Source organism: Phacochoerus africanus, chromosome 9 (genome assembly GCF_016906955.1).
Source record: "Phacochoerus africanus isolate WHEZ1 chromosome 9, ROS_Pafr_v1, whole genome shotgun sequence".
NCBI lineage: Eukaryota > Metazoa > Chordata > Mammalia > Artiodactyla > Suidae > Phacochoerus > Phacochoerus africanus.
This window is the reverse complement of record NC_062552.1, coordinates 54,637,654-54,663,728: the sequence shown is the minus strand read 5'-3', so window position 1 is coordinate 54,663,728 and position 26,075 is coordinate 54,637,654. Positions and strand designations below refer to the sequence as shown.

At 53.3% G+C, this 26,075-nt stretch overlaps 3 protein-coding genes across 4 annotated transcripts; 1 reads left to right on the top strand and 2 right to left on the bottom strand.

Moving 5' to 3' along the window:
• Positions 1–885: 885 nt before the first annotated feature.
• UNC45A (unc-45 myosin chaperone A) lies at positions 886–16,109 on the bottom strand. 2 transcript variants are annotated; one of them, XM_047795532.1, is made up of 20 exons: positions 16,005–16,108; positions 15,621–15,782; positions 15,347–15,383; positions 14,872–15,047; positions 11,828–11,920; positions 11,162–11,329; positions 9,457–9,625; positions 9,012–9,182; positions 7,599–7,770; positions 6,676–6,976; positions 5,779–5,873; positions 5,423–5,564; positions 4,889–5,029; positions 4,343–4,470; positions 4,067–4,133; positions 3,488–3,601; positions 3,157–3,272; positions 1,926–2,043; positions 1,661–1,816; positions 886–1,505 (listed from the first exon to the last, which is right to left on the bottom strand). In XM_047795532.1, the coding sequence occupies exons 1-20, from the start codon at positions 16,008–16,010 to the stop codon at positions 1,248–1,250; spliced, it is 2,790 nt and encodes a 929-aa protein (XP_047651488.1). In that variant the 5' UTR covers positions 16,011–16,108; the 3' UTR covers positions 886–1,247. The 2 variants fall into 2 exon arrangements, with proteins under 2 accessions (XP_047651488.1, XP_047651489.1); XM_047795533.1 differs by lacking the exon at positions 3,488–3,601 and having other exon boundaries at positions 16,005–16,109.
• A 101-nt stretch (positions 16,110–16,210) lies between these two features.
• On the bottom strand, positions 16,211–17,486 carry LOC125135407 (protein shisa-like-1a). Its single transcript, XM_047795534.1, has 3 exons — positions 17,352–17,486; positions 16,944–17,154; positions 16,211–16,427 (listed from the first exon to the last, which is right to left on the bottom strand). Exons 1-3 carry the CDS (start codon positions 17,452–17,454, stop codon positions 16,214–16,216), a joined length of 528 nt encoding a protein of 175 aa, XP_047651490.1. The 5' UTR covers positions 17,455–17,486; the 3' UTR covers positions 16,211–16,213.
• Positions 17,487–19,135: 1,649 nt separating this feature from the next.
• On the top strand, positions 19,136–21,050 carry HDDC3 (HD domain containing 3). The gene is made up of 4 exons (XM_047796982.1): positions 19,136–19,286; positions 19,584–19,639; positions 19,741–19,981; positions 20,274–21,050. Exons 1-4 carry the CDS (start codon positions 19,175–19,177, stop codon positions 20,402–20,404), a joined length of 540 nt encoding a protein of 179 aa, XP_047652938.1. The 5' UTR covers positions 19,136–19,174; the 3' UTR covers positions 20,405–21,050.
• Positions 21,051–26,075: the final 5,025 nt, after the last annotated feature.

Genomic DNA, 26,075 nt, shown 5'->3' with positions numbered 1-26,075 from the left:
TTTGGCTACTGGAGCTTCCTTCAGGATTTTCCTAGCCTCAGGTCCCAAGCACTGCCTGAGTGGAGGCCCCTGAGAACTGAATACAAAAGCAGAAATACTGAAGGGTTTAGGAGTTCCTCTCTTGGCTGAGCAGTAATAAACCCAACTAGTAACCATGAGGTTGCAAATTCCATCCCTGGCCTTGCTCAGTTGCTTAAAGGATCCCACTTTGCCATGAGCTGTGGTGTAGGTTGCAGATGCAGCTTGGATCCTGTATTGCTGTGGCTGCGGCATAGGCCAGTGGCTGCAGCTCCACTTTGACTCCTAGCCTGGGAACTTCCATATGCTATACATGCAGCCAGCCCTTAATACCAAAAAAAAAAAAAAAAAGAAAAAGAAGTACTGAAGGGCCTAAACGCATTTATTTCCACATGACTATAGAATTTATTGTTCCGCTTCCTAGGTTTACCCTTTGACCCTCTAACAGGATTAAGAAGCAATTTACCAGAGTGGGTGGGGAATCTATTGTGTTCCTTTCTTTTTTTTTTTTTTTTTTGTCTTTTTAGGGCTGCACTTGCAGCATATGGAAGTTGCCGGGCTAGGGGTCGAATCGGAGCTGCAGTTGCTGGCCTGAGCCAGAGCCACAGCAACTGCAGATCTGAGCTACATCTTCGACCTCCACTGCCCTTTTCGATAATGCCCGATCCTTAACCCACTGAGCGAGGCCAGGGGTCGAACCCATATCCTCATGGGTGCTAGTTGGGTTCTTATGGGCTGAGCCATAATGGGAACTCTGAATAGGTTCCTTTCAAAGAGGTGGCTACGCTGCACATTCAACCATGTCTAGCTCCTGCTCCAGACTCTGGCCCACAGCCAGCCCTCCCTGCCCAGCAACAGGACACACACTTGAGTTCCACACACTTTTATTCAAGAATCGGAATGGTCCTGTTAGCAGGCTCGGGTGTGCTCACGGCTGGTGAGGCTGCTTGCTGTGTCTTTCCCAAGGCTGGGAACCTGTGGGCTGAGTTAGCACCTTCCCCATGCCCAGCTGTCTACAGTAGCACAGGAAAAGGGCCCCGCTGTGTGAGGCTGGAGGCAGTGCTGGCAGGGCAGGGCTGTGAACGTGGTCCCTGACACAGAACAGAGGACAGCAGAGGGCGGCTGGGGAGAAAAGACCAGAGGTTCCACATCCCAGCCCCCATGAGCCAAAGCCACATCTGTCCTTGCTTCCTGGGCTGCAACAGATAGCGTGTGCGTACGGCAGGTTCTCACTCTCCGTCCTGGCTCGGTTTGATAAGCCCATATTCCACTGCTTTCCCTAGGGAAGCTGCGGCAGCCCTGGCCACGGGGCCCTCCTTGCCCTTAGCCAACACTGACAGGATCTCCAGCACCTCGCTCTCCATCAGGGTGCTGGCCATCTCTCGCGAGGCCTCCACCATGTTCAACACCACCACGGCGCCCCGGTGCTGCAGCTCCTGGTTGGGGCTCAGAAGCAGGGCCTGTAGGATCTCCAGCCAGTGTGTCGTCTGCAGGAAACAGGGCAGTGTGACCAATGAGCAGCAGGGAACCCTGGCAGGGAACACACTCACATGCCCTGGGACTGCCCTCCACCAACCACCACCAGGCTGGAGGTTCCTGGCCCCCCTTCCCCCCACTCCGCATCCCAGGAAGAGGCACTGACCACTTGGGGGATGCGGCTGCAGAGTGAGGGCCGCATGGAGGTGAGCATAGCCAGGCCCCCAGCAGCCGCCCGCCGTAGCAGCTCGTCATCCTCCCCACTGTAGAGAACCAGCAGCTTCAGCCGGTCATTGCCTGTGGCTTCAAAGAGGTCCTGCACCTTTGGCCAGAGGAGGGGAGGGGACCAGGTCAGCTGGGACAAAGCCCAGCCAGGGACAGGTACTTCTGCATGAGACCCGCCTGCCATGACCGCCTGGACCAACCCTCACCTCCTTGCTCATAGCCAAGTTACACATGCACTCCGTGGCTGCCCGGCGGATCATCTCATGCTCCTCAAACATGTAGCCCTCGATCATGGGCACGGCTTTCTCCTTCAGGATCTTCTGCCTGTGGGGCCAAGGGTGGAAGGGTCAGCAGCATCAGAGCCTTGGCATCTACCACGTCCACCCCCATGTCTACATACAATCCAGTCTTGGGCCAAGGATTTCCTAGGGGAATATGCAAAGGATCCCACCCCCCACCCCAAGTATGAGATGCAAGGGTTTCCAGACTTCTTTCTTTGGTGTTTTTAGGGCGGCACCCATGGCATGTGGAGGTTCCCAGGCTAGGGGTCAAATTGGAGCTGTAGCCACCGGCCTACACCACAGCCACAGCAACGTCAGATCCAAGCCATGTCTGCGTCCTACGCCACAGCTCACGGCAACGCCGGATCCTTAACACACTGAGGGAGGCCAGGGATCGAACCCGAGTCCTCATGGATATTAGTCAGGGTCATTAACCATTGTGACAAGGAGAACTCCAATGGTTTCTAGACTTCTAGCCTGACCCTGAAGACAGCACAGGACCTTGGAAAATGCTCTAAACTAGGAGCTAGGAGACCCAGGTGGTGGTGATGGGGATGTGAACACCTAACCTTTGAGCACTCACTGTATCCCAGCACTCAGGCTATCTCACTCCTCTCCACAGCCCTATGGTGAAGGTGCAGGTGTGGTCACCATTACTATTGTGCAGAAGAGACTGAGGCTAAACACTGAGTAACGTGCCTAAGGTCATAATTAGCAGTGACAACTAATACGTGGGGATCGGGCACCCTGCTCAGAACCAGGCACCTGTGTAGTAAGTAATTTCACATTATTTTCTCACTTAATTCTCTTCACCACTACTCCATGAGGTAGGAACTAGAACCAACCCAATTCGCAGAGGGGAAAACTGAGGCACGGAGGGGTTCAGGAACTTGTGAGGTTGCACACTAGTAACCAGCGGAGCCAGGATTTGAACCCAGGCAATCTGACTACAGGGCCTGCACTGTTATCACCCAGTTCCTTGCCCTCTCACGGAACATGGCACAAGTCACATCTCTTGGCCTGTCTCTTCGGCTGTGATGCAGAGGAGACAAATAAGGGAGTGACTGAGGACTGCTTTCCAAACTGTAAAGTGCTTTCTCAGGGATAGTCTGAACTTTGATGCCCTGCTCAGGCCCCATATCCCGAGGGACTTTACCGAAGCCTCTCGCTGATCCCTGCCAGGTTCGTTAGAGCCATGAGCGCCTCGAAGTTCTGCAGCCCAGAGCAGTTGAGGTGCAACAGGGAGACGAGGGGCCGGACCACTTCGTAGATCTGCAACACGCACCCACCTGTCAGGGCACACGCCCCAGCCCCCCCGACTCCAGCAGCCCCCCAGATGGGAGTCCATCCCGACAAGGAGGCTACCCTCCCCACCCTGAGGCTCAGCAAAGCCCTTTGCCAAGGACGAGCCACAGCCCCCATCAAAAGCCATCAGAGCCAGTGAAGGGGAGGAGGACTGGCCAGGGCTGGGGCAGGAAGACACGCACCCGCTCGCCAGGAAAGGTCATCTCTGGGTTGGAGGTGATGGTAAGCTTGGCGAGAGCCTGGGCGGCCTTTGTCTGCCCCACGTCAGTGCCTTCCAGGGCCAGCGGGATCAGAGCCTATAGGGACAAGCCTGGCAGTTCCCCGATATGGCCAGGAACATAAGGCCCAAGCCATGAGGCTCTGAGTCCCTGGCTGTGCCACCCTCACCTTTTACCCCCACTCCCTCCCCAGGCTTGACGATAATCCCACTCAGAGCCCCTCACCTCTCTGAGGCTTCCCAGTAAGCTACCCAAACACTTCCCGAAATTCCTATTAAGGGCTGGACACCAGGCCATGATTTCTATGGACTGTGCTGGGCACTGGGCCATGAAGGTCAATGACACAAAGGAAAAGAGGAGAGCTCACGACCCTGATATGCACAAAGTACCGGGACTCTGAGACCCCCATACCCCTTTTAGCATCATTCATTAGCAGGAAGACATTCCTGCTGGTCACTAACAATATTTCTCTGTCCCACGGCTGACACTGATCTGTGGTGTAGCAGCCACTGAGTCACGTTTTATAGACCATGGCCAGCTTACCTTGCCCCCTCCCTGAGCAACCACAGTGCCACGGTCCTCCACCTCTTCCACCAGAGCCAGGAAAACCCTGCGGGGAGAAGGCGGTGCTGGGCGGGCCGAGCCGGGTGTCTGGCAGGCAGACCCTCCCCTCCCGGGCTCCGCAAAGCAAGGCTGCTGAGCGGGTGGCTCCCCTGCTCCAGGGACCCACCGCACCAGGACCCGCTCCCTCTGGGGTTCCGTCGGCAGCCTGCAGGCGGACAGGCTGGGGTAGGTCTGGCAGGGCCTGGGCGGGCTCACCTGGAGAGCAGCTCCCTGCAGGAACTGGTCAGCACGGGGCTCTCGGTCTTCACCATGCAGGTCATGGCTGACACCACGCCGGCCGCCAGCAGCTTCTTCACCCGGGCCCGCGTGAAACTCGGTTTGTCCTGGGGAAGGAGGCAGCTTAGCAGAGGGGCCTTGGCTGATTAGGTAGGGAAAGGGGGACCCTCCTCATGGCACCAAGTGATGAAAGTGAAAACAAAGGGAAAAGAAACCCACTTAGGGAGTTCCCGTTGTGGCTCAGCGGTAATGAACCCGACTTGTATCCATGAGGTTGTGGGTTCAATCCCTGGCCCCACTCAGTGGGTTAAGGATCCCGCATGGCTGTGGCTGTGGTGTAGGCTGGCAGCTGCAGCTCTGATTTGACCCCTAACCTGGGAACCTCCATATGTTGTGGGTGCGGCCCTTAAAAAAATAAAAGAAAGAAAGAAACCTTTAAAGACAAGGCCATCTGCTGTGGACACCTTGAGTCAACTGGCCCCAATGACAACAAGGCCCAGAAGCCCCTCCTAGCGGCCCCCTCACCTTGGGGTGCTGCTCAGGCACGTGCTGCTTGGCATACTTGGCCAGCTCCACCATCTTGGGGTCGGGTTCCTCGTAGTCATAGCTGTTGGTGCAGTTCACCAGCGCCGAGGCCACTGCAAAGAGCACCGACCTCTCCTCCGACTGTGGGGAAGAGAGGGGCCATCTGTCGTCGGCCATCCCGGGGGACAGAGCAGCACCGGGATAAGTGCCGCTCAGGTTCCTGATTCTACCCTCGGCTGGACCCCCTGGGCACCAAGATGAATCTAGAAAACTCCCCAGCCTCGGTGGGGGGAGGGGGGGGCAAACTTTGGGAGCTCACACACTTGACCCCGCCCCCAACTCCTCCTAAGAGATCACCCTTTCTGACACCGCTGGCGCAAGTCAGCAGGCCCACGCCACACATAGCAGCCACTCAGGCCACCAGCCCTCCTCCCTCTCTGGGGTCATAAGAGCCACCGGCCACGACCTGCCGAGAAAGCCCCATAAGCTCTAATCCCAGACAGCATCCGCAGACTGTAGGAACCCTAGAGCCACCTTGCTGAGCTGGAACAGAGCCTTCAGGGCGGCCTCATCCTCCACAAACTCTTCCTTCACATCGGCATCAAAGGTGAGGTAGGCCAGGCCCTCCACTGCCCAGCGCCGAGTGCCTGCGTCCATCTGGTCATTGCACAGCCACCTGGGGGCACGCGGGGTAGTGATGTGACAGTCAGAATCAGCGTACGGGGTGGGGTGGGCCACACCAGGACCAAGTGGAAAGCCAGGGGCTGGGTCATCCCCGCCACATTTGGAAGTAGTTCATGTGGCAGCACAAGAGGGTCTGCCTGGGGAGACCCTCCTGTGTTGAGGTCGAGCCAACCACTGGGGAGCCGCGACAATGCTAAATGACTCACTTTCGACACTGTTTGGCCAGTTTGAGAGTGGAGCCTTCTGCAAACTGTTTCATGCTAAAGTCGGTCCCTCCGGCCGAACCGAGCTTGCAGAGTCCCTGGAGGAAGGAGCAAGAACCAGCCGTTGGCTTAGGGATGGGGGCAGGTCGGGGCTCGCCCACTGCTAATGTGGGCTCCCCTCTGCCCCCGGCACTCTGCCAGGCTCTCTGGAGGCCATGCACACCCCCACAGGCTACCACCAGGAGCACTGGGCAGCAAAGTCGGCTACCAGTGTGGCCAGGGGACACAGCATCTGGGAGAGACTGACATACGGAACAACGTGCTGGCCTGGGCCCCAACCCCTCCTGTCCATACCAGAATCTGCTCTGCTCCTTTCCATGAAAAACAAGAAAGCTCTTTGCAGGTGGAGCGAGGATGAGGTGCATAGAGAAGACAATGCCTCCGCCAAGACCAAGATCCTCATGGCATGGACAAACCCAGGACTAAGTGCCCCAAAGTGGAGGACCAGCCTCCTCAAGGTGCAGGGCTGAAGTAGACTCATGGAGGCCAGGCGGTCCCCGAATCACCAGCGCCTGAGGCCACCTGCCAGCCCAGTGTCTCCACCCAGCCCTCTGACCTGCCTGGCACAGCGCATCCTCCAAACTCCTCCACAATCTCCAGGAGCTGCTCCTGGCGCCCACAGGGGGCAGCACATGCCGCCCTGCATTCTAGGTTGTCCTCTCTGTACATGGCTCGTTTCCCTGACCCGACCACGAGCCCTGTGGGAGGAGCCAAGACCCCTGCCTCTGGCCTTGACCGGGCCACATGCCCCCTATTTTCATCTAGCATGTGCTGGGGCTGCACCCTGAGACACCAGCCAGCCCGGTGCCAGCTTGCCCAGCCCAGGCCTGCCCCTCTCACCACCAGTGCCCGGATGCGGATGCGGTCCTTCTCGCTGCGCTTGTATAGGTCCTTCAGCAGCGAGACGCCGTTGGCCGTGATGAACGAAGCCCGCTTGGCCTTGCCGGCCGCGTGGATCAGGGCCTCCACGGCCACCAGCTGCTCTTCCTCCTGCTCCGAGGCACACAGAGCGATCACACTCTCCATGACACCATTCAGCTCCAGGGCCCGGTTGCCGGCGTCACATGGGCCCTGCAGGAGGCAGGACACCGTCTGGATGGCCCGCAGCTTCCCGGCCAGCCCTTGGCCCTCAAACCAGCTCCTGAGGGGCACAGGGTGGCAGCTGTCACACCAAGGCCAGCAAAAAGGGACACTCTTTTCCTCCTTCTCACTGGCCAGGCATCTGTACTCCTTGGGCAGTAACAGCAAGAAAAGCTGCCAACGGGAGGACACCCCCCAGACAGCAGTCCCTGATCTTCACCCAGGCTTTTATTCGACCCTCCCCTGATGACATGCCACCTGATCGAGGTCACTCTCACTCACACCACCCTTGTCTGTCTCCTTCCCTGCACTGAGATCTGATCTTAGCTGCTGCTGTCATTTCTCATTCTCCATCAACCCTCTCCTAGCTGTGAGGCACCCCACAGGGTAAGGACTGTCACGGGGCATGACGTGTCAAAAGTGACACACAATAAGTGCCAGGTGAACAGCATGTGCCTGAGGACATTTGTTGCACTGGAGAACTGACGTAAAATGGAACGTCCTTAGTTGGGGGCAGGGGGGTCACTCTGGAATAAGAAGTGGGCCTTGCGACCATGCTGGCCCCCGCTAGCCCTCCCCAAGGGCTGCCCTCCTGGGGGGAAACCTTCCACTGCAGTCCTTCCCCCAAGGAGTCAGAGCTCTCACTGGAACCCTGACCACAGGAGGCGGGCCAACTCCCTTACTTGATGTAGTTTTCACAGAGTCGATGGAAATTCTCCCTCTCGGCATCACACCTCAGGTCATCGAAGAGCTTGCTGAGGAGAATGGAGGCGCTCATGCGGCTGTTTGCCGTCACCGTGAGCTCCCCAGGGGGGTCCTGCACAGAGCCCCCCACCTCCAGAATCTTTTTCAGACCTGAAAAGATACCCCATTTAGACAGCAGAACATGAGGTCCAACCCCCATGGGCAAAGCGAAGAGATTTCCTGGGAGATGCACAGAAAGGCTGGATCTCTCTTAATTAAGGTCACAGAGTGCAGTCAGGTTCAGAGAATCTGATTGGCTGCCAAGAGCAGCGGGAAGGAGCAAACATGGGGTCAGGGAAAGACCTCAGAAGTAAGGTCTGCGGTCCAGCCCTACCCATGGGGCCAAATGCTCTAGGGCTTTGTGGTTCCTTAATATAAAACTGAAGGGGGGAGTTCCCAGTGTGGCGCAGCAGAAACAAATCTGACTAGTATCCATGAGGATGAGAGTTCGATCCCTGGCCTCGCTCAGTGGGTTGGGAATCTGGCACTGCCACGAGCTGTGGCGTAGGTCACAGACACAGCTCTGATCCTGAGTTGCTGTGGTGTAGGCTGGCAGCTGTAGCTCCAATTTGACCCCTAGCCTGGGAACTTCCATATGCCTCAGGTATAGCCCTAAAAAGCAATAAAATAAAATAAAATAAAACTGAAGGGGAGGAGTTCCCATTGTGGCACAAGGGAAACCAATCTGGCTAGTAACCATGAGGACCTGAGTTCGATCCCTGGCCTCACTCAGTGGGTTAAGGATCTGGCATTGTTGTGAGCTGTGGTGTAGGTTGCAGGTTGCAGACTCGGCTTGGATCCAACGTTGTTGCTGAGGCTGTGGTGTAGACTGGCAGCTGCAACTCCGATTAGACCCCTAGCCTAGGAACTTCCATATGCCACAGGTGTGACCCTAAAGAGACCAAAAAAAAAAACCTGAAGGGTAAAGTAACACCCATGCCTCAGGATAACTGGGATGACAAGAAAAGATGAGTAACCAACAGATGTGCGCATGCTGGCACTTTTGCCAAGCTTTCCTTACTTATCTTTTAAGAGAAATGAGAAGTACGGATTTATTTATTAAACCTTGAGAATATTTTCTTGCATACAGAAGTAATACACACTCACTGAAAAACACTACCCGTACAGAAAGCTGACCCGGCCTTGTTAACCTGCTGGCAGGCCTGCTCTTTGCGCGTGCACGTGCACACACACGCAGCTGCATGGCCCAATATTCCCTGGGGCCAATGTGGCACAGGCCACACATGCACTTTGGTGGAGCCACATGCTGAATGCAATCACTCCTGGGGATAGGCAGGCCCAGCCACCTGAGCAAGATGCAACACAGGCAACTTGGTCTCTTTATCACTTACCTTGATCAATGACCCAGAGTGTGAGGCTGTTGTTGGGGTCCTTAGGAGACTTCCGGGGCACCACTTTAATCAAGAGGGTCAGGGCATTGTCACGGCCTTGGCCGGAGACCCCAACCTCAGTTAGTAGCTCCAAGAGGTTACTGATGAGGACTTTCAGCTCCCGGGCCGGATCTGGCAACACAAAGACATTACTGGTCTCCGCAGGGGCCCGGCTGATTTTTGACCCTGAAACTGCCCAGTGGTGGGGGGGGGTGTGGAACCTGCATCCTGGACTCCGTGGGCTCCAGCCTTGCCCACGGGTACTGCGGCTACTTGGAACTTTGAGTAAAATACTGCCACCAAGCCATATTCCTGAACAACCTGCAGCTGCAGCTGGCCTGGCCGGCTTGGCCCCTTCCCCTCCACGATTGCAACACCCAGAGGACACAGACCTGCTTCCACTCACCCACGATGATGGCGCCTTCTTTGCCACGGAAGCCTTTCTTGACACCTTCCTTGAGGGCATCAAACATAACCTGAAGCAGGTGGCAGGCAGCTAGGGACACGGCCTGGTTTTCCACGCCCAGGATGGAGACCACCCGCCGAGTTCCCAGCACACTCAGGGTTGCCACGGTCTGGGTGGGAGAGAGGTAGACAGAGCCTCCAGTTGGTGAAGGGCAGCTGTAGAGATCCCCAACCACAGGTCGGAGAGGGTGGCCAGCGGGGAGAAGACGGGGTGGAAGGAGCATCTCCCCGGGTGAGCGAAGTAGGCCTGCCTGAGGGTGTGGCCAGGGCAATGCCAGGCTTATCTTGCTGGCAGGGCTTCCTAAAGAAAACACTCCAGGAGTTCCCATTGTAGTGCAGCAGAAACAAATCTGACTAGGAACCATGAGGTTGCAGGTTCAATCCATGGCCTCACTCAGTGGGTTGAGAATCTGGCATTGCCGTAAGCTGTGGTGTAGGTCTTAGACATGGCTCAGATCCCATGTTTCTATGGCTGTGATGTAGGCCAGCAGCTGTAGTTTCAATTTGACCCCTAGCCTGGGAACCTCCATGTGCCCCAGGTGTGGCCCTAAAAAGCAAAAAAAAAAAAAAAAAAAAGAAAACACTCCGGGGAATCCTCCACTCTCTGTCTCCTCAGGTCCAATCAAAGAAGACAAAGACTAGTGTGGCCCCAAGAGCAGCTGCTCTGGTTCACCTGTCCCCAGCAAGGAAAAACCTAAGCCTGGACAAAGCCATATGACTACCAGGCCCAGGGAAAACTAGTTCCTCCCTGATACCAACCCTGAGGCTTTGTCCACACCCTGGGGATGCAGACATACATGGAACAAACCCATGAAGCCTTTCCACCCATTTCTAAGCTGGAAAAACCCGGAAGGTCTACTTAGCTCCATCCCTGTTCATACTGGGATGGGCAGGAAGGCTGTAGGAGGGAGTCAGAATTCACATGGTTTTCTCATTCTTAGTGCTGGGGGACCCAGAAATCAAGCCCAAGCTTGGCCTGAAGAGCTTTCATAGATTGTTTCCCAGTTCCACCTCTCATCTAGGAACTGTGGGCTCCTCTGAAAGCAACCAAGGGTCAAGCTCTCTCTTCCCGGGGTCCAGCCAGCTCAGGCAAGAGCCAGAGCATGGACTTTGTGACACTGGCCCAGGGCAGGGCGGTCCCTACTGAACTGCCTGTGCAGGACACCCAGAGTCCACGCCGAGACCGTCTCAGGGTCCCACCCTACGTATCTGGTCAGTGGTCTCGATGGTAAAGACGCTGTGGGTGACATGACTGCATCACACACCACGAGGACCCCTGTCCAAGGGGAATGCCCCCTTGATGGTAAACGATGGACAGGTGCCTTGTTCTTTGCAGCCAGCTTGCTTTAACCACACGGTCAATGAGGGGGCCAGTGACCAGCAGTATCTCTGATTGGCTGCAGGACAGCTGAGGCCCACACTTGGGAGCCCACCCAACACAAGTGCTCAGGGTGTCAGTGGGCGGTTTTTGCTCTTTCCTGGCCCCACTCTGTCCCAGATCATGTTCGTCTTTCTAGTGTCATTTTAATTGCGCCTTTCTTGTTACCTATCTCCTTACGCTTCACCTTATAAGATGAGAGGTGGGAGGGTGGATGACGGACAGACAGACTGACTGAGGCAGTAACTAGACCCTCCGCCCCACCCACCCGTGACTGGTGCTCAGAGCAGATGCCGACTAGGGTGCGCAGAGCTGCCAGCATCAGGTCGGGCTCTCCTGTGTCCAGCAGGCGCTGTAAGAGCTGAACCCCATTGCTCCGGAAGATCTTCTCAGCTCCAGCGTCCTCCCGGGCCAGCACCACCAGGTTCTGAGAAGCCTGCGTCAAAGGAAGCGCATCATGACATGAACATGCACACAGCAGGGGACAGGGCCAGGAGCCCGCCCTGAGCTCCGGACCTCATTGCTTCCACTGAGCCGCTGAGTGACCTTGGCCATGAACTTATCCACTCAGAACTTCAGCTTCCTCCTCTGTAAACAGAAAAGAGCTTGCTCCTAGGGTTGATGCTTAGAGGTTGTGGAGTCCCGAGTCCCTGGCAAAGCCTGATGGGCAGAGACAGCCCATCACCTCTGTACACCCAGGTCTTGGCACAGGGCCTGGCTGACAAGGTGCTTGGGTGGCGGGGTGGTTACTGGTTCTCTCTCCTTGGCTCACACTCAGGCTCCAGCTCTCAGAACTCCCACCCAGGTGCTGTGGGCCCAGCCGCTGCACCTAAGGAGCCATGCGTAGCAGACCAGCAGGGGCTCCCAGGGCCGACAGCAACACACGGGGGTTGGGCAGCAGTAGAGACTTCAGCCCGCCCGCTCGGTCCTATACCTTCTGCTTTTTCTCAGTGCCTTTTTCTTGCGGGTCCAGCAGTATCTGAAACATCTGTTCCACTTTGGCATCCGTTGAGGACATGTACCGTACCTGGAACAAAGCAGCAAAAGCATGGGAGGAATCACCTCTCTTGGCCGGAGACAACACACTCCCTCTTAGTTCTCTTGGGCTCCTCACCCTGGAGGAGGCACAGCGAGGATGTCTGGGCTTAGGGCTTGTACCAAGCTACCTTGGGCAGGAAGAGACTTGCCTGGCAGCTTGTTCCCAACTTCCTGCGGCTGTTTTCTTCTCTGAGCTACTTCCCGCTTGGGCAGCGCGGGCAGCGCCGATGCTGAAGGCAGTGCCATTCAGAAGGGGTGGCGTCCTGTTAGCCACGAGGCAACCCACACCTGGGGGGCCATGAATGCTGTGGCAGCCTGGGTGCACCACCTGTGGCACTGAACCAGCATTTATACCTCCTAAAGGAAGCCAGCAGAGCCTGAGGTAGTTGCTAAGACTGCCTCGTAGGTCAAGGAGTCTCTCCCTCTCTTCTTTTTGGCTGCGCCCCTGGCATACAGAAGTTACGGGGTTGGGGACTGAACCTGCACCACAGCAGTAACCCAAGCCTCTGCAGTGACAATGCTGGATCTTTAACCCACTAGGCCACTAAGGAACTCTGAGAAATTTCTTTCTGCTTTTTTTTTTTTTAAACAGTCACAGCTGTGGCATATGGAAGTTCCCAGGCTAGGGGTTGAATCAGAGCTACAGCTGCCAGCCTACACCACAGCCACAGAAACGCCAGATCAGAGCCATACCTGTGACCTACACTATAGCTTGCAGCAACGCCGGATCCTTAACACACTGAACAAGGCCAGGGATTGAACTCACATCCTCATGGGTCCTAGCTGGGTTCTTAACCCACTGAACCACAAGAGGAACTCCTGGATGTTTTCTAAAAATGATCTGGGAGGAGTTCCCGTCGTGGTGCAGTGGTTAACAAATCCGACTAGGAACCATGAGGTTATGGGTTCAGTCTTTGGCCTTGCTCAGTGCGTTAAGGATCCGGCATTGCCGTGAGCCGTGGTGTAGGTTGCAGACGCAGCTCGGATCCTTCGTTGCTGTGGCTGTGGTGTAGGCCGGTGGCTACAGCTCCGATTAGACCCCTAGCCTGGGAACCTCCATATGCTGTGGGTGCGGCCCTGAAAAGACAAAAGATAAAATTAAATTAAATTAAATTTTTAAAAAAATGGTCTGAATGGGAGTTCCCATAGTGGCTCAGCAGAAACGAATCTGACTAATATTCACGAGGATATGGATTTGATCCCTGGCCTCGCTCAGTGGGTTAAGGTTCCAGGGTTGCCACAAGTTGTGGTGTATGTTGCAGGCGAGGCTTGGATCTGGTATTGCTGTGACTGTGGTATAGGCCAGCAGCTACAGCTCTGATTAGACCCCCTAGCCTTGGGAACCTCCATATGCCACAGATGCGTCCCTGAAAAAGACCGGAAAAAAAAAAAAAAAAAAGATCTGAATGGCTATGCCTATCCTAGGTCCTCTCCCTCCCCAGTGTCCTGGGCATAGACAGTAGCACATGCCTAGCATGCGTGTCCTCCTCATTTTCCCTCTTGCGTCCCTGGAAACATGTTCTCCTCCTAGGCCCGGGCAATAAGCTTCCTAATCCTTCTCAACACAGGGCTCTAGACAGTCCCTGCTGATCAAACAGAGATGACACTGAGAGAAAAATAATTTGCTTTCCCAGCTCTCAATTTTTTGATAAGGCGTTTGCCATCATATTACTTATTTCCACTGTGTAAGCATTTTAACGCCAAATTATCTGGCTAATTCAAGTTTGATTATTGTTCATGAAGATCTTTAGATTCTTTTCTCCTAAAGTGACTTTTTTTTGGTCTTTTTTTTGTCTTTTCTAGGGCCGCATCCGCAGCATATGGAGGTTCCCAGGCTAGGGATCTAATCAGAGCTGTAGCGGCCAGCCTACACCACAGCCACAGCAACAAGGGATCCGAGCCGCATCTACAACCTACACCACAGCTCACGGCAACACCAGATCCTTAACCCACTGAGCGAGGCCAGGGATCGAACCTGCAACCTCATGGTTCCTAGTCGGATTCGTTAACCACTGAGCCACGACGGGAACTCCTAAACTGACTTTTAATTGTATGTATCACACAATGTCTCTTCCTTAAAAAAAAAAAAATGAATAGATGAAGCCACGTCTCTTTGGAAAAGCCCTCTCAATTTCGTGTCTTTCCCCAGAAGTCACACTGTTAACATTTTGATGAATGTCTTTTAAAATATTTTTCTTTATGTTTACATACCCAAGTGTACCTACAGAAAAAAAACATATTATTTTGGGTGCACAGACAGGGGAGCATTTTAACATAAACGTTACCATACGATTGTGTTATGGCATATTTTGCTTTTTCTTCATTTCACATGTTATCAGCTTTCCACATCCACACATGTTGATCTGCCTATTCTCAGTAACTCCAACATAGGAGTCTGCAGTAAGGAGGTCACTCAGTTTATGTAGCAATTCCTCTACTGCCAGGCATTTAAGCAAGTTCCAATTTTTCATTACTACAAGCAAGGCTGAAACAAACACACACCTGCTTGTGCACATGGGCAAGGCTTCTCTAGGATAGACAGCAAGAAGTAAACATCCTGAGTTATGAGGTTGCTTCATTTAACATTTTAGGATATATGCTAAAGGACCCTCCGAAGGAGCTGAACCAATTTACACCCCCTCCAGCAGTCATCAACGAGCCCACCTCCCCATCAACCTTACCATTGAAGTGTCTGTCTCCCTCCTTCTAGCAGGGTGTACAAACTGTCTGCCCAACAGACCACTGAAAAAAACCAGCACCTTGCTGTTATTTTAATTTGCTTCTTCTTAACCACCAGCAAGGTTGAGCATCATTCTATAAGATCCCTCACCATCAGCATCCCCTCTCCAGAGAACTGGGTGTATACCTTTGATCCAGATTCACTTTCCAGTGCCCCCCCCACCACAGGTCAATGTCTCATTCTCTCAGTTATTCACATACCTTCTCCTGAATCTGGCCTGCGATGTTCCGCAGGGCCTCCTGGAAAACTTTGTTCTTGGGCTCCAGGCTCACACACCTCTGCAGGTCGAGGACTGCCTGGTCAAGACGGCCCAGCTTCTCCAGGGCTTGGCTCCTCCGATAAAGTGCTTTGACATCCCCTCCGTCCTTGTCGATGGCTGAGCACAAACAGGAGCTCTGTCAGCCCCCATGAGGCCACCGTCTCCAGGCAAGAGCAGTAGGGAAAGATCTCGAGGGCCAGAGAAAGGTGGGGGAACGGATGTGGGGCTCAGAACTTCAGCCTCAGAAAAGGTGAGGGTAGCTGCAGAAAAGGAAATGCCCAAGGAAGTGGGAAAGAAAGAAGGCAGATATGTTGCAGGGATGAAAGGAGTTAGAGAAAGTGATGGTGCAGTAGTCCCAGAATCTTTGCCCACCACAGAAGCCCCAGAGCTCCCCACAAGGGCCCACATTCCCCTACCTTTGGAGGCCTCAGATTCTGCTTTGTCATAATCCTCCTGCAAAAGAAAAAACACAGGCCGGAGAGGCTGGTCATCTCCTTTTGGGGCACGAGTAGAAAACAGAGTTGTTCCCTTGACTCACCAGATCCCCCACCTCCTAGAGGCCCAAAAGACATGTAACAAGTGTGGGTGGCCTGGGAAGGTAAATGCCTAGTCGGGGCCCAAGCCTTGGCCTGGTGGACAAACCGGGGCCCAGGCAGGCCAAGGGAAGAGCAGAGCAAACGGCTCCCTCACCAGCTTGAGGTGGCAGGCGGCCCGGTTCCGGTGCAGAACCGCTTGGTCCTGGGGCGTTGCGCCCAGATCCAGGGCCTGGGTATAGGCCGTCAAGGCGCCTTCGTAGTCCCCGCATTTGAAGAGCTCGTTGCCATCTTTCCGCAGCTGCTCCACTGAGTTGGCCTGTGGAAAGGGGTGGAAACGTCGCAGGGGGGCTCAGGGTGAGCCGGGGAACTGGGGGAGAGGAGGCTGGGGGTCTGGGGAGAGTGCCATGGAGGGCCAAGGTTGAGGGAGGAGGAGGCCCGGGATTAGTCAAGAGTAGGCGAGAAGTGGTGATGGCGCAGGTGGATGGGCATGCACCCCGGGGTCGGCGGACTGGGGGTCGGGGGTCCCAGGACCACTCACAGTCATCGCGGAGCCGAGGTCCCGGGCGCACGCACGCGCAGTCTCTGGGGCGGGGTGGGTCTAGGCTTGGGAATCCGCCGCCGGCTGCCCCGCCCCCGTCTTGCGTCAGCGGCAGGCGGCAGGGAAGGGGCGGGGCCAAGGCGAGTATGCTCCGGCGGGGGCGGGGCGCTCGGCCTGCGTCCGCAGGCGCAGAGAAAACCCGGGAGCGCTTAGTCTGTGCCTGCCGAGACCTGCAGGGGGCGCGCGGCGGAGGACACAGAGGGACGCTCTTGGCTGCCCGGGCCCGCGTCTCGGCCCTGGTCCGGGACCTGGTCTCGCCTTTGGCCCCGGCCCCGACTGCGGCAGAAGTGTACAAAGTCTGCGGTCATCAGGGCCAGGAGCAGCAGACTGTAAAGGCCCAGCGCTAGGAGCGGACCCGGACCCCTGTGGGAGAGCAGAGTATCAGGATGCTGTCCCCAGCCGTTCTCTCGCTGCTGCAGCCTGTGGGTTCCAGAGCCCTGAGATTCTGGAGAAAGCTCAGGACCCTCAACCCAGAAAAATGTAGAATTTGTCAATCAAATTCAGGGAGCTCACAGGTACCCTGAAGTCATCCATGGACAGCGTTCAGGATTGAAACCCCTGACTGTAGTGGGTGAAATCCACAGGCCACAAGATCCTTTCAATAGTGACACCTGTCCCACCCCACCCCACCCCACCCGCCCCATCTCACCCCACCTATTACCTGCTTTCGTAACTCCCTGTTACCTGCTTTCATACCTCCCTGAACTTTTCCTTCACAGAATTGCTTGTAATCACATATTTATGTGATTTATATTTGAGGTCTGTCTGTCCACTAGTCATTAAGCTTACAAGCCTCCCACTCCAGAGACTAGGAACCAAGCCCCCAGGTACTGGAACACCCTATCAGTGTTCCAGTGGATCTGGGGATGGAGTTCTCACCTGAGGATGGGAGGAGGTTCAAGGGCGGACAGATTGACCTGGTACAAGGCCTCAAATTCAGCCCGGGTGCAGCAGGAGCCGCCTGCAGCCAGCAGGTGGCAGCAGTAGGCTTCCTCTGGGGTATCCGTGAGCCGGGGACAGAAGAAACCCGTGTAGCGACGGCCATCAGCATCCCAGGAGGTCTGGCACAAGTGGGGGTAGTGGACCAAGGCTGAAGAGAGGGCAAGGGGGCTGGAGACAAGCAGCAATGATCTACCTACACCCCACTCCACCTCTTTCGGCGAGTGAAAGGGATCAGTCACTATCAGATGGGCAGGCTTCTTCCCTCCCAACCAGCTGCCCAGAGTAGCCCGTACCCTGCTAAAAGAGTGGGGTAACCAGCAGGGTGGTGAGCAGAGAGTACAGTACCTGAGAGAGAGGTCGGCTGGGCAAGCGTTGTCCAGCTGAAGAGCAGCAGTAGCCCCGTCGACAGGCCTGTCAGCAAAGAGCCTGGCCTCTTCTGGAAGCCCATGAGAGGTCACCTCCACCTTAGCCCTGGTCCTAGAAACCCCAACATCTCTATTTCTAAGCCCTGGCTTCAGACAAAAAGGAAATAAAAATCAAAGCCCCAAAGCACCATTAACACAAACCTGAAGCTTCTCTGTCACAGAACTCTAGAGAGAGATGAAAGTGACTTTCTATCTTCTGTTGGAAAATGCAGGGACTGTGGCTCCAAGCTGACAGGCTGAAGGGGAAAAGGCTCAGAATGAAGAATGAGAGAGAAGTTGAGCCGTTAGCCTGAAAAACAGACAAGCAATTAGAACCATATATGTTTTCTCTCCACTCTCTCTCAATTTTCAGGCGGCAGTGGAGCCCTGAGAATTGATTGTTCCATTTCACGCCCCAGAGACCTTAGTTCCAGCATTGGGAGCCTCCCTCCCTAATATCTGCATCGTGGCAACCACCAAGACTAGCTGAAAAACCCAGGGAGAGTGCTTTCACTAACTTTTCCCCTGAGCCCTCATCTGCCCCAGCTACCAGCCAAAGTACAAAAGCTTCCAGTATGACTGGAGGGAGTATACTTAGCAACCAGCCAAGCCCATATCACAAGGAATGCTCTTCCAATGTCCCTAGGTCTGTCTTGGCCCTCATACATCATAGATGCTGTCTGCTGAGACATGGGATTTCTCCAGAAGGCCAAAGGCTCCCAGCAAACAGTGTTGTGTTGTTCTACTGAGGCCTGACAATGCCATGCTCCCAGAACAGCAGAAGCAACACTCCAGGGGCCTGGCCCAGTGGCTGGGGACTGAAATAGGAACACTTATGGCACAAGAAACAAATGCAAATTTTTGTTCCCAGCACTTGAGAGCAAAGAAGACAGTTCCTGCAGAAATAGCACTGCTATTTAGACATAGGCCTGGGAGCCTAAGTCTGAAGTAGTTAGGGAGGGAGTTCTCCCAGTGTAGGCCCCAATTTCCAGAAGGTCAGGTCCTAAGGTCTTCTGGCCCAAAGGTGAAGTTCCCATGCCCATAGCAACCAGGCCATCCTTGCAGGGAAAACTTTTTTTTTGGCTTTTTAGGGCTCCAACCACGGCATATGGAAGTTTCCAAGCTAGGGGTTGAATCAGAGATACAGCTGCTGGCCTACGCCACAGCCACAGTGACGTGGGATCCAAGCCACTTCTGCCACCTACACCACAGCTCACGGTAACACTGGATCCTTAACCCACTGAGCGAGGCCAGGGATTGAACCCGCATCCTCACAGATACTAGTCGGATTCGTTTCTGCTGAGCCACAACAGGAACTCCCAGGGAAACAATTTTTAGAGAGCTTTGAGAATTTTCAGAGCCCTGACAGGTTGAAGATTATCTTTTCATGGCGGGAGAGGCCCAGTCCTGGGAGAAGCCGTCCCTGGCCAGGAGGCTAGGTGAATTGGCCTTCCTCCAAATTTTCATTGTCCCCTGCCTTCCTGCCCTGGACACACTTTGAGGCCACAGTCTTATACCTTGTCTGTTTTCCTCCTTCCCTTAGGCTCTGGGCTCCCAGAAGGCCAGGCTATATTATTCTGGCACCCTCAGCAGAGCGCCCTTAAGCAGGGGCTGAGATGCCTCCCACACCCACTTCTCCTTGCCCAGGATGTCAGCCCCAGAAGAACCCGTCAGGCTCAGACTCCGCAATCCTCGGGCCTCCGCGGCGCCAGGGGGCGCTGTCGACGCTTGGTCCACGTTCCCCGGACCGAAGTCCCCCGCGCGATGGGTTCCGAGGTGGCCCAGCTGCTGGAGGCTGCTGACTTCGCGGCTCGCAAGCACCAGCGACAGCGGCGGAAGGACCCCGAAGGGACCCCTTACATCAACCACCCTATCGGTGGGCGCGCCGCTGGAGAAGCAACAGCAGCAGCTTCTAGGGAGTGGGATCCGGGAAGGGAACGCGGAGGGAGTATACTTCATTGAGCGCCTAGTCTGTACCAAGATTTGTGCCAGGCACTGTTCGTGTTTAAAATTCACAACAGCCGGGGGCGGTAGGCTTGATGTTCCCTTTGTATGCAAAATAGAGTAAAGAACTTGCCCAAGGTTCCCCACAACGTTTGTCTGGCTCTACAAACCCCACAACGTGCCGCCCTGGTGACTCCCTCCTGTCTGACTTCCTGCTTTGCCCCGTCAGGTGTGGCTCGGATCCTGACCCGTGAGGCGGGAATCACTGACATTGTGGTGTTACAGGTAACTTTCCCCCTTCTCTGCTAGGAGGCTGGGGAGGGGTTCAGGAGCCCCATTCAGCCCTGGGGCTGGCGTCACAGGACTGAATGGAAGCCTGTCCGCAGGCAGCCCTGCTCCATGACACGGTGGAGGACACAGACACCACCCTGGATGAGGTGGAGCTGCACTTTGGGGCACAAGTGCGGCGCCTGGTGGAGGAGGTAACAGATGACAAGACTCTGCCCAAGCTGGAGAGAAAGCGGTTGCAGGTGGAGCAGGCACCCCACAGCAGCCCAGGGGCTAAACTGGTGAAGCTGGCAGACAAGCTGTACAATCTGAGGGACCTGAATCGCTGCACCCCAGAGGGTACGCTCCCCAGCCCCCTGCTCTGAGGGAACGGGAAGGCACAGGTTGGTTAGTTCCCCTGGGGGAAAAAAAAAGTCTGGGTGTTCTTGTTAGTTCCCTAGACCAATCTTACTGGAGCACTCTGATCTTTCACACAGTAGATTCACAGCAACTGGGCCAAGGGGTGGTTTTCAGGACAGATCCTTCCATTAGGAACTCATCTCACAGCCCAGCACCAAACCCCCCAGAAGTGGGCAAATACACTACTGTCTGAACGTCAACATGAGCAGTTTTCTGTCCGTTCTTAATGCAGGATGGTCTGAGCGCCGAGTCCAGGAATACTTTGAGTGGGCAGCACAGGTGGTGAAGGGGCTTCAGGGGACAAACCAACAGCTGGAAGAGGCTCTAAAGCAGCTGTTTAAGGAGCGGGGACTGACAGTCTGAGCAGTACTAGGAGCCATCCGATGGTACAGACTCCATCCCTTTGCCCAGGCCAGAGAAGAGTCATGGTCCAGCCTTTCAGTGCCTCCCGAGCTCCCTCCTGGCTTTGCTCAGCCCAGATATTAGATCATAAAATACTTGTCTTTTCTCACTCTGAAGATGTCCTGCCAATGAAACTGAGCCCAGGTTGAAGGATGATGCACCCTGTCCTTTTTTTTTTTTTTTTTTTTGCTTTTGCTTTTTAGGGCTGCATGTTTAGCACATGTAAGTTCTCAGGCTAGTGGTGGAATTGGAGCTGTAGCTGCCAGCCTACTCCACAGCCACAGCAACATGGGATCTGAGCCTCATCTGCAACCTACACCACAGCTCACAGCAACGCGGGATCCTTAACCCACTGAGCAAGGCCAGGGTATTGAACCCACAACCTCATGGTTACTAGTCATATATGAACCTGAATCCTCCTAAATACTAGTCGGAGCCACAACAGAAAGTCCCACCCTGTCCATTCCTAATGCCGTCAATGTCCTCCAGGCCTTGGGTCTGTTTCTTGTTTTGCCTGATGGGCTATCAGGCCCCTCAGGGACTTGGGCTTACATATATATAAATGTTAGTTGGAAAGTCATTATGCAAAATAAAGCCTTTGGATAAAGCTTTGTGTCTGTGCTGCTCCTTCTCCTGCCTCCCCAGTGGGGAACCAGCAGGGCAGGGTTCCAATATGCATGAGGCCTCGACCCCTCAATTACCAGGGTTGGATTATGTGACATGCCTGATGGGCCCTGAGATTTAGGTGCTCAAAACCTGGTAGACGTCCTGGGTGGAGAGGCGTGCTAGCCTGCTTACTGACAGCTCTTCTGAGCCCAGCAGCAACGTGATAGGGCCGTTGAGGGGCTGCGGGTCCCTCATAGTCCCGGTTGCAGTGTAAACTTGCCAAGGTTTGCAGCCATCCCTAGGCTCATCCCTGGTTTTGTTGGTTACTAAGCGATAGGAATTTCCGGATGCCTGAGGAAGTCCGCCCCCCGACCTGACCCACCTTTGGAGACAGGCGGTAGGCGGGGTCTGGGGGGTGGGCGGAGCTCCTCAAGGCGTCCCAGCGGAGGGATCAAGGAGTGATGGTACGGTTTTGGTGGCTGCTGAGCAGCTGAGGCTAGTAACCCACTTGGAAAGGGTAAATCTGGGAGGTTGAGGAGGTTGTTAGCTAAAAGGTGATGTTTTACAAACCCCTTCAGGTGTTACCCTCATCTGTTCTTTATAATAACTGGATGAGATAGGCAGGATGGGGATTGTTCCCATTTTACAGAGATGAAATAGAAAGCTCGGAGAGGTGATCAAATAGACGGAACGAACAGTGACAGAATCGGGACCAAAATCCCTCTCTGTTTTGGCCATAGCGCTGTTTTTTTTTTTGTTTTTTTGTCTTTTTTAGGACCACACCCGCGGCATATAGAAAGAAGTTCCCAGGCTAACAATCAGAGCTGTAGCCCCCAGCCTACCCAGGGCCACAGCAACACAGGATCCGAGCCACATCTGCAACCTACACCACAGCTCACCGCAGGCCGGATCCTTACTCCAATGAACCCAAGTCCTCAGGGATGCTAGTCAGGTTAACTGCTGAGCCATGACAAGAACACCTGCTGGGCCTTTTTCACCAGACTAGAATGACCACAACTGAAGTTAGCTCCAACCACACTGGACATAGTAAAAGTCTTAAGAAGCTAGTGGATCTGGATTATAAGTATGAGGCCTTCCCAGATAACCTGTTTGATCTGAGCCAATATAGTGGATTTTTTAATTCAATATCAGAATTTAAAAAATTATTTTTTATTTAAATCAGAAATTTATGGACAGAGTTCCCGTCGTGGCGCAGTGGGTTAACGAATCCGACTAGGAACCATGAGCTTGCGGGTTCGGTCCCTGCCCTTGCTCAGTGGGTTGACGATCCAGTGTTGCCGTGAGCTGTGGTGTAGGTTGCAGATGCGGCTCGGATCCCGCGTTGCTGTGGCTCTGGCGTAGGCCGGTGGCTACAGCTCCGATTCAACCCCTGGCCTGGGAACCTCCATATGCCCCGGGAGCGGCCCAAGAAACAGCAACAACAACAACAACAAAAAAAAAAAAGACAAAAGAAATTTATGGAAAGATCAGAAGTACAACCTAAGTAACCTTTTTCCCTGAACCACTCGAGGTTAACTTGCTAAACTGAGGCCCTATCACCCCTAAATACTTAAGTATTTAACACAGAAATTCTATATAAACCAAACTATAACCATCAACATCAGGAAATTAATGTTATTACTATCTTAAGTCTCTGACGATAGAAGTCCGCACAATTTACAGCTGTTATATTAGAAATATGAGCCAAGAATCTGCCAGATTTCTGGGTTTTCTTCCCCCCACCCCCCACCCCCTTTTTTAGGACTGCACCTGCTGCATGTGGAAGTTCCCAGGCTAAAGGTTGAATTGGAGCTGCACCTGCAGGTCTACGCCATAGCCACGGCAATACAAGATTCAAGCCAAATCTGTGAACCACACTGAGATTTGCAGCAAGGCTGGATCCTTTACCCACTGAGCAAGGCCAGGAATCGAACCCACGTCCTCACAGACACTATGTTGGACTCTTAACCCCCTGAACCACAATGGGATATCCCCTCCTTTCTTCTTACGCACTGTCTTCCTGTCTTTTTTTAATACTGTAATGACATTTTTCTGATAATTTTAAATAATTGCATTTCTATATTTACATAAGTCTATAGAGATTAATGTAACAAACATCAGTCCTTTCACCCAGAATTTTTCCTTTTGTCCTATGTGTGTCAAATCTTTTTATTGGAGTTCCTGCTGTGGCACCGTGGGTCAAGAATCTGCAGCTCAGGTCACTGGGGGGAGGGGGGGGCAAGGGTTGGATCTCCAGCTCAGTTGCAGTTAAAAGGATCTGGTGTTGCTGCAACTGTGGCTCAGATTCAATCCCTGGCTTAGGAACTTCCATATGCCACAGGTGCAGCCATACAATCAAAAAAAAAAAAACCTTTTTAATAAAATATATACACCATACACTAAAAATAAAGTCCTTTGATTCTTATCCTCATTTTTCAGTGTTCCCTTCTGTAGTGTTAACATTATTATAAATGTGAGGTGTCTATCTCTAGTCAATTTTTATACTTTTGTAATATCAGATTTTTTTGGTGAATACACAATACTTGTTTCTTATTTTAAAAACTTTATGGATGTGAGAAAAAGAATGTATACATGTATGTGTGACTGGGTCACCTTGCTGTGCAACAGAAAATTGACAGAACACTGTAAATCAGCTATAATGGAAAAAATAAAAATTATAAAAAAATAAAAACTAAAAACTTTATGGAGTTTCCTGGCAGCTCAGCAGGTTAAGGACCCAGCATTGTCACTGCTGTGACTCAGGGGTCACTGCTGTGGTGTAGGTTTGATCCCTGACTTGGGAACTTCCACATGCCACAGGGATGGCTAAAAAAAAAAAAAAAAGTGATAAAGTGTATCATTAAACATTTTTTTTTTTTTTGCTTTTTAGAGCCCCACCCACAGCATATGGAAGTTCCCACACTAGGAGTCCAATCAGAGCTACAGCTGCTGGCCTATACCACAGCCACGGTAACTTGGGATCGGAGTCATGTCTGGGACCTACACCACAGCTCACAGAAACACAAGATCCTTAACCCACTGAGCGAGGCCAGGGATCGAACCCACAACCTGATGGTTCCTAGTCAGATTTGTTTCCGCTATACCACGACAGGAACTCCCCTTTAGACAACAATTTTAACCTACCGTTAGGTGGCAAGAAGCATATTCACATTGTTGTGAAGCCATCACTGCCATCCATCTCCAGAATCCCTTCATTGTGCAAAACAGAAACTCTGTACCCATTAAACAGTAGTTCTTCACTCCCCATTTCTCCTGGTCCCTGGCAACCTCCATTCTACTTCCATCTCTATGAACCTGACCGCTCTAGGTACCTCACGTGAGTGGAATTATGCTTTTTTGTGACTGGCTTATTTACATTTAGCACAGTGTCTTCAAGTTTCATCCATGTTGTAACATGTGTCAGAATTTTTTTAAGGCTGAACAATATCCTATTTTATATATACATATATACACACACACACATACACACATACATACACCATATTTTATCCCTTCAGGCAAAAGTTGGTCAAGCCAGGGAGTTCCTGGTTGTAGCTCAGTGAACACGAATCTGACTAGTTTCCATGAAGATGCGGGTTCGATCCCTGGCCTCATTCAGTGGGTTGAGGAGGCGGTGTGGCTGCAAGCTGTGGTGTAGGTCGAAGATGCGGCTTGGGTCCAATGTTGCTGTGGCTGTGGTGTAGGCCAGCAGCTACAGCTCCAATTTGACTCCTAGCCTGAGAACTTCCATATGCCATGGGTGTGGCCCTAAAGAGATAAAAAAAAAAGTTGGTCAAGCCAAGTCAGAGCACTGTCTGGGCCTGGCCTACCCTGCTTGGGGGGACCCAGATCTTCATCGTTTGAGTCTGCCTTTCCCTTTTTGGTTTTGGTAGCCGCACAGCCTTCCCTTCTTCATAAACAGAATGGTGGGGTTTTTTTTGTGTGTGTGGGTTTTTTTGCTGCACCCGAAGCATGTGGACATTCCTGGACCAGGGATAGATCCCAACAGTGCCAACACCAGGTCCTTAACCCACTGAGCCAACAGGGAATGCCCAGAACGATTCTTAGTGGATGGAGAACTGCAGAGAGGAATAGAATCCTATGCATTTCCAGTGGCTGAAGTTGCTTCTGTGTTATATCCTGGTTCCAGTTTTGATTGTAACCCCCAGAACTCTGAGCCAGAGCTCCGAGGGAAAGGGTTGCTGCTAGCCTTAAAATAGTAGGTCCGTTCCCACATCCTGTGTCAAAGACTCACCTGGGAGCTTGTTAAAAATGCAGATTCTTTGGCCCCTACTCCCACAGATTGGTTCAACATGCTGTGCCGAGGAACCTGCTTCTCTCCAGCGCATTAAGGGAGGGTTTTGTTTCCAGAAGCTGGACTTTCACCAAGCAATTCCAGTGACGCTGGACCACACCGTGAGCAACTGCCTTAACGCAGGTCTAAAAAGCCAGTGTGTAGGAGTAAACATTTTAATTCCTGGCAGATGAATAATTTCATTGTGCCTCTGAGACCACCAAAGAGAATAGCCTTTATTCTGCTAATGTCCTAGGGGGTTCACAGATCCTGCCTTATGATTTGATTACAAATTGCATTATACTAGCAAATTTAGCACATTACACCAGCTATAGTGACAGTACCTGCTCAGCATCCTTTACTAACATGACTGGAGCTCACCTCTATTGTGTACCAGGCCTGTGCTAAGCACATCACACTGATAATCCTCATTCTTCCACTGTGCTGCAGACAGGATTCCACGTGCCCTGGCCTGATCCTGGCAACAACCCTGGATGACCTGGAAGAACTCAGCTGGTCACTCGAATCTTTTTTTCTTTTTTTGGTCTTTTCTAGGGCCGCTCCCCAGGCATATGGAGTTTCCCAGTCTAGGAGTCCAATCGGAGCTGTAGCCACCGGCCTACGCCAGAGCTACAGCAACACGGGATCTGAGCCACGTCTGTGACCTACACCACAGCTCACGGCAACACCAGATCCTTAACCCCCTGATCGAGGCCAGGGATCGAACCCACG

Bases quoted from the DNA above. Each gene is read 5' to 3' on its own strand.
- UNC45A (XM_047795532.1), bottom strand. The intron at 11,330-11,827 runs GTATAGGACCGA...CCTTTGACGCAG, and splicing joins GCACTGAGAAAAAGCAGAAG to GCTTCTCAGAACCTGGTGGT. The intron at 1,817-1,925 runs GTGAGGGTTGGT...CTCTGGCCAAAG, and splicing joins ACTTGGCTATGAGCAAGGAG to GTGCAGGACCTCTTTGAAGC.
- LOC125135407 (XM_047795534.1), bottom strand. From the start codon at position 17,454: ATGGGCTTCCAGAAGAGGCCAGGCTCTTTGCTGACAGGCCTGTCGACG. The intron at 17,155-17,351 runs GTACTGTACTCT...CCCTCTCTTCAG, and splicing joins CCAGCCGACCTCTCTCTCAG to CCTTGGTCCACTACCCCCAC. The intron at 16,428-16,943 runs GTGAGAACTCCA...GCTCTCCCACAG, and splicing joins GAACCTCCTCCCATCCTCAG to GGGTCCGGGTCCGCTCCTAG.
- HDDC3 (XM_047796982.1), top strand. From the start codon at position 19,175: ATGGGTTCCGAGGTGGCCCAGCTGCTGGAGGCTGCTGACTTCGCGGCT. The intron at 19,287-19,583 runs GTGGGCGCGCCG...TTGCCCCGTCAG, and splicing joins TTACATCAACCACCCTATCG to GTGTGGCTCGGATCCTGACC. The intron at 19,982-20,273 runs GTACGCTCCCCA...TTCTTAATGCAG, and splicing joins GAATCGCTGCACCCCAGAGG to GATGGTCTGAGCGCCGAGTC.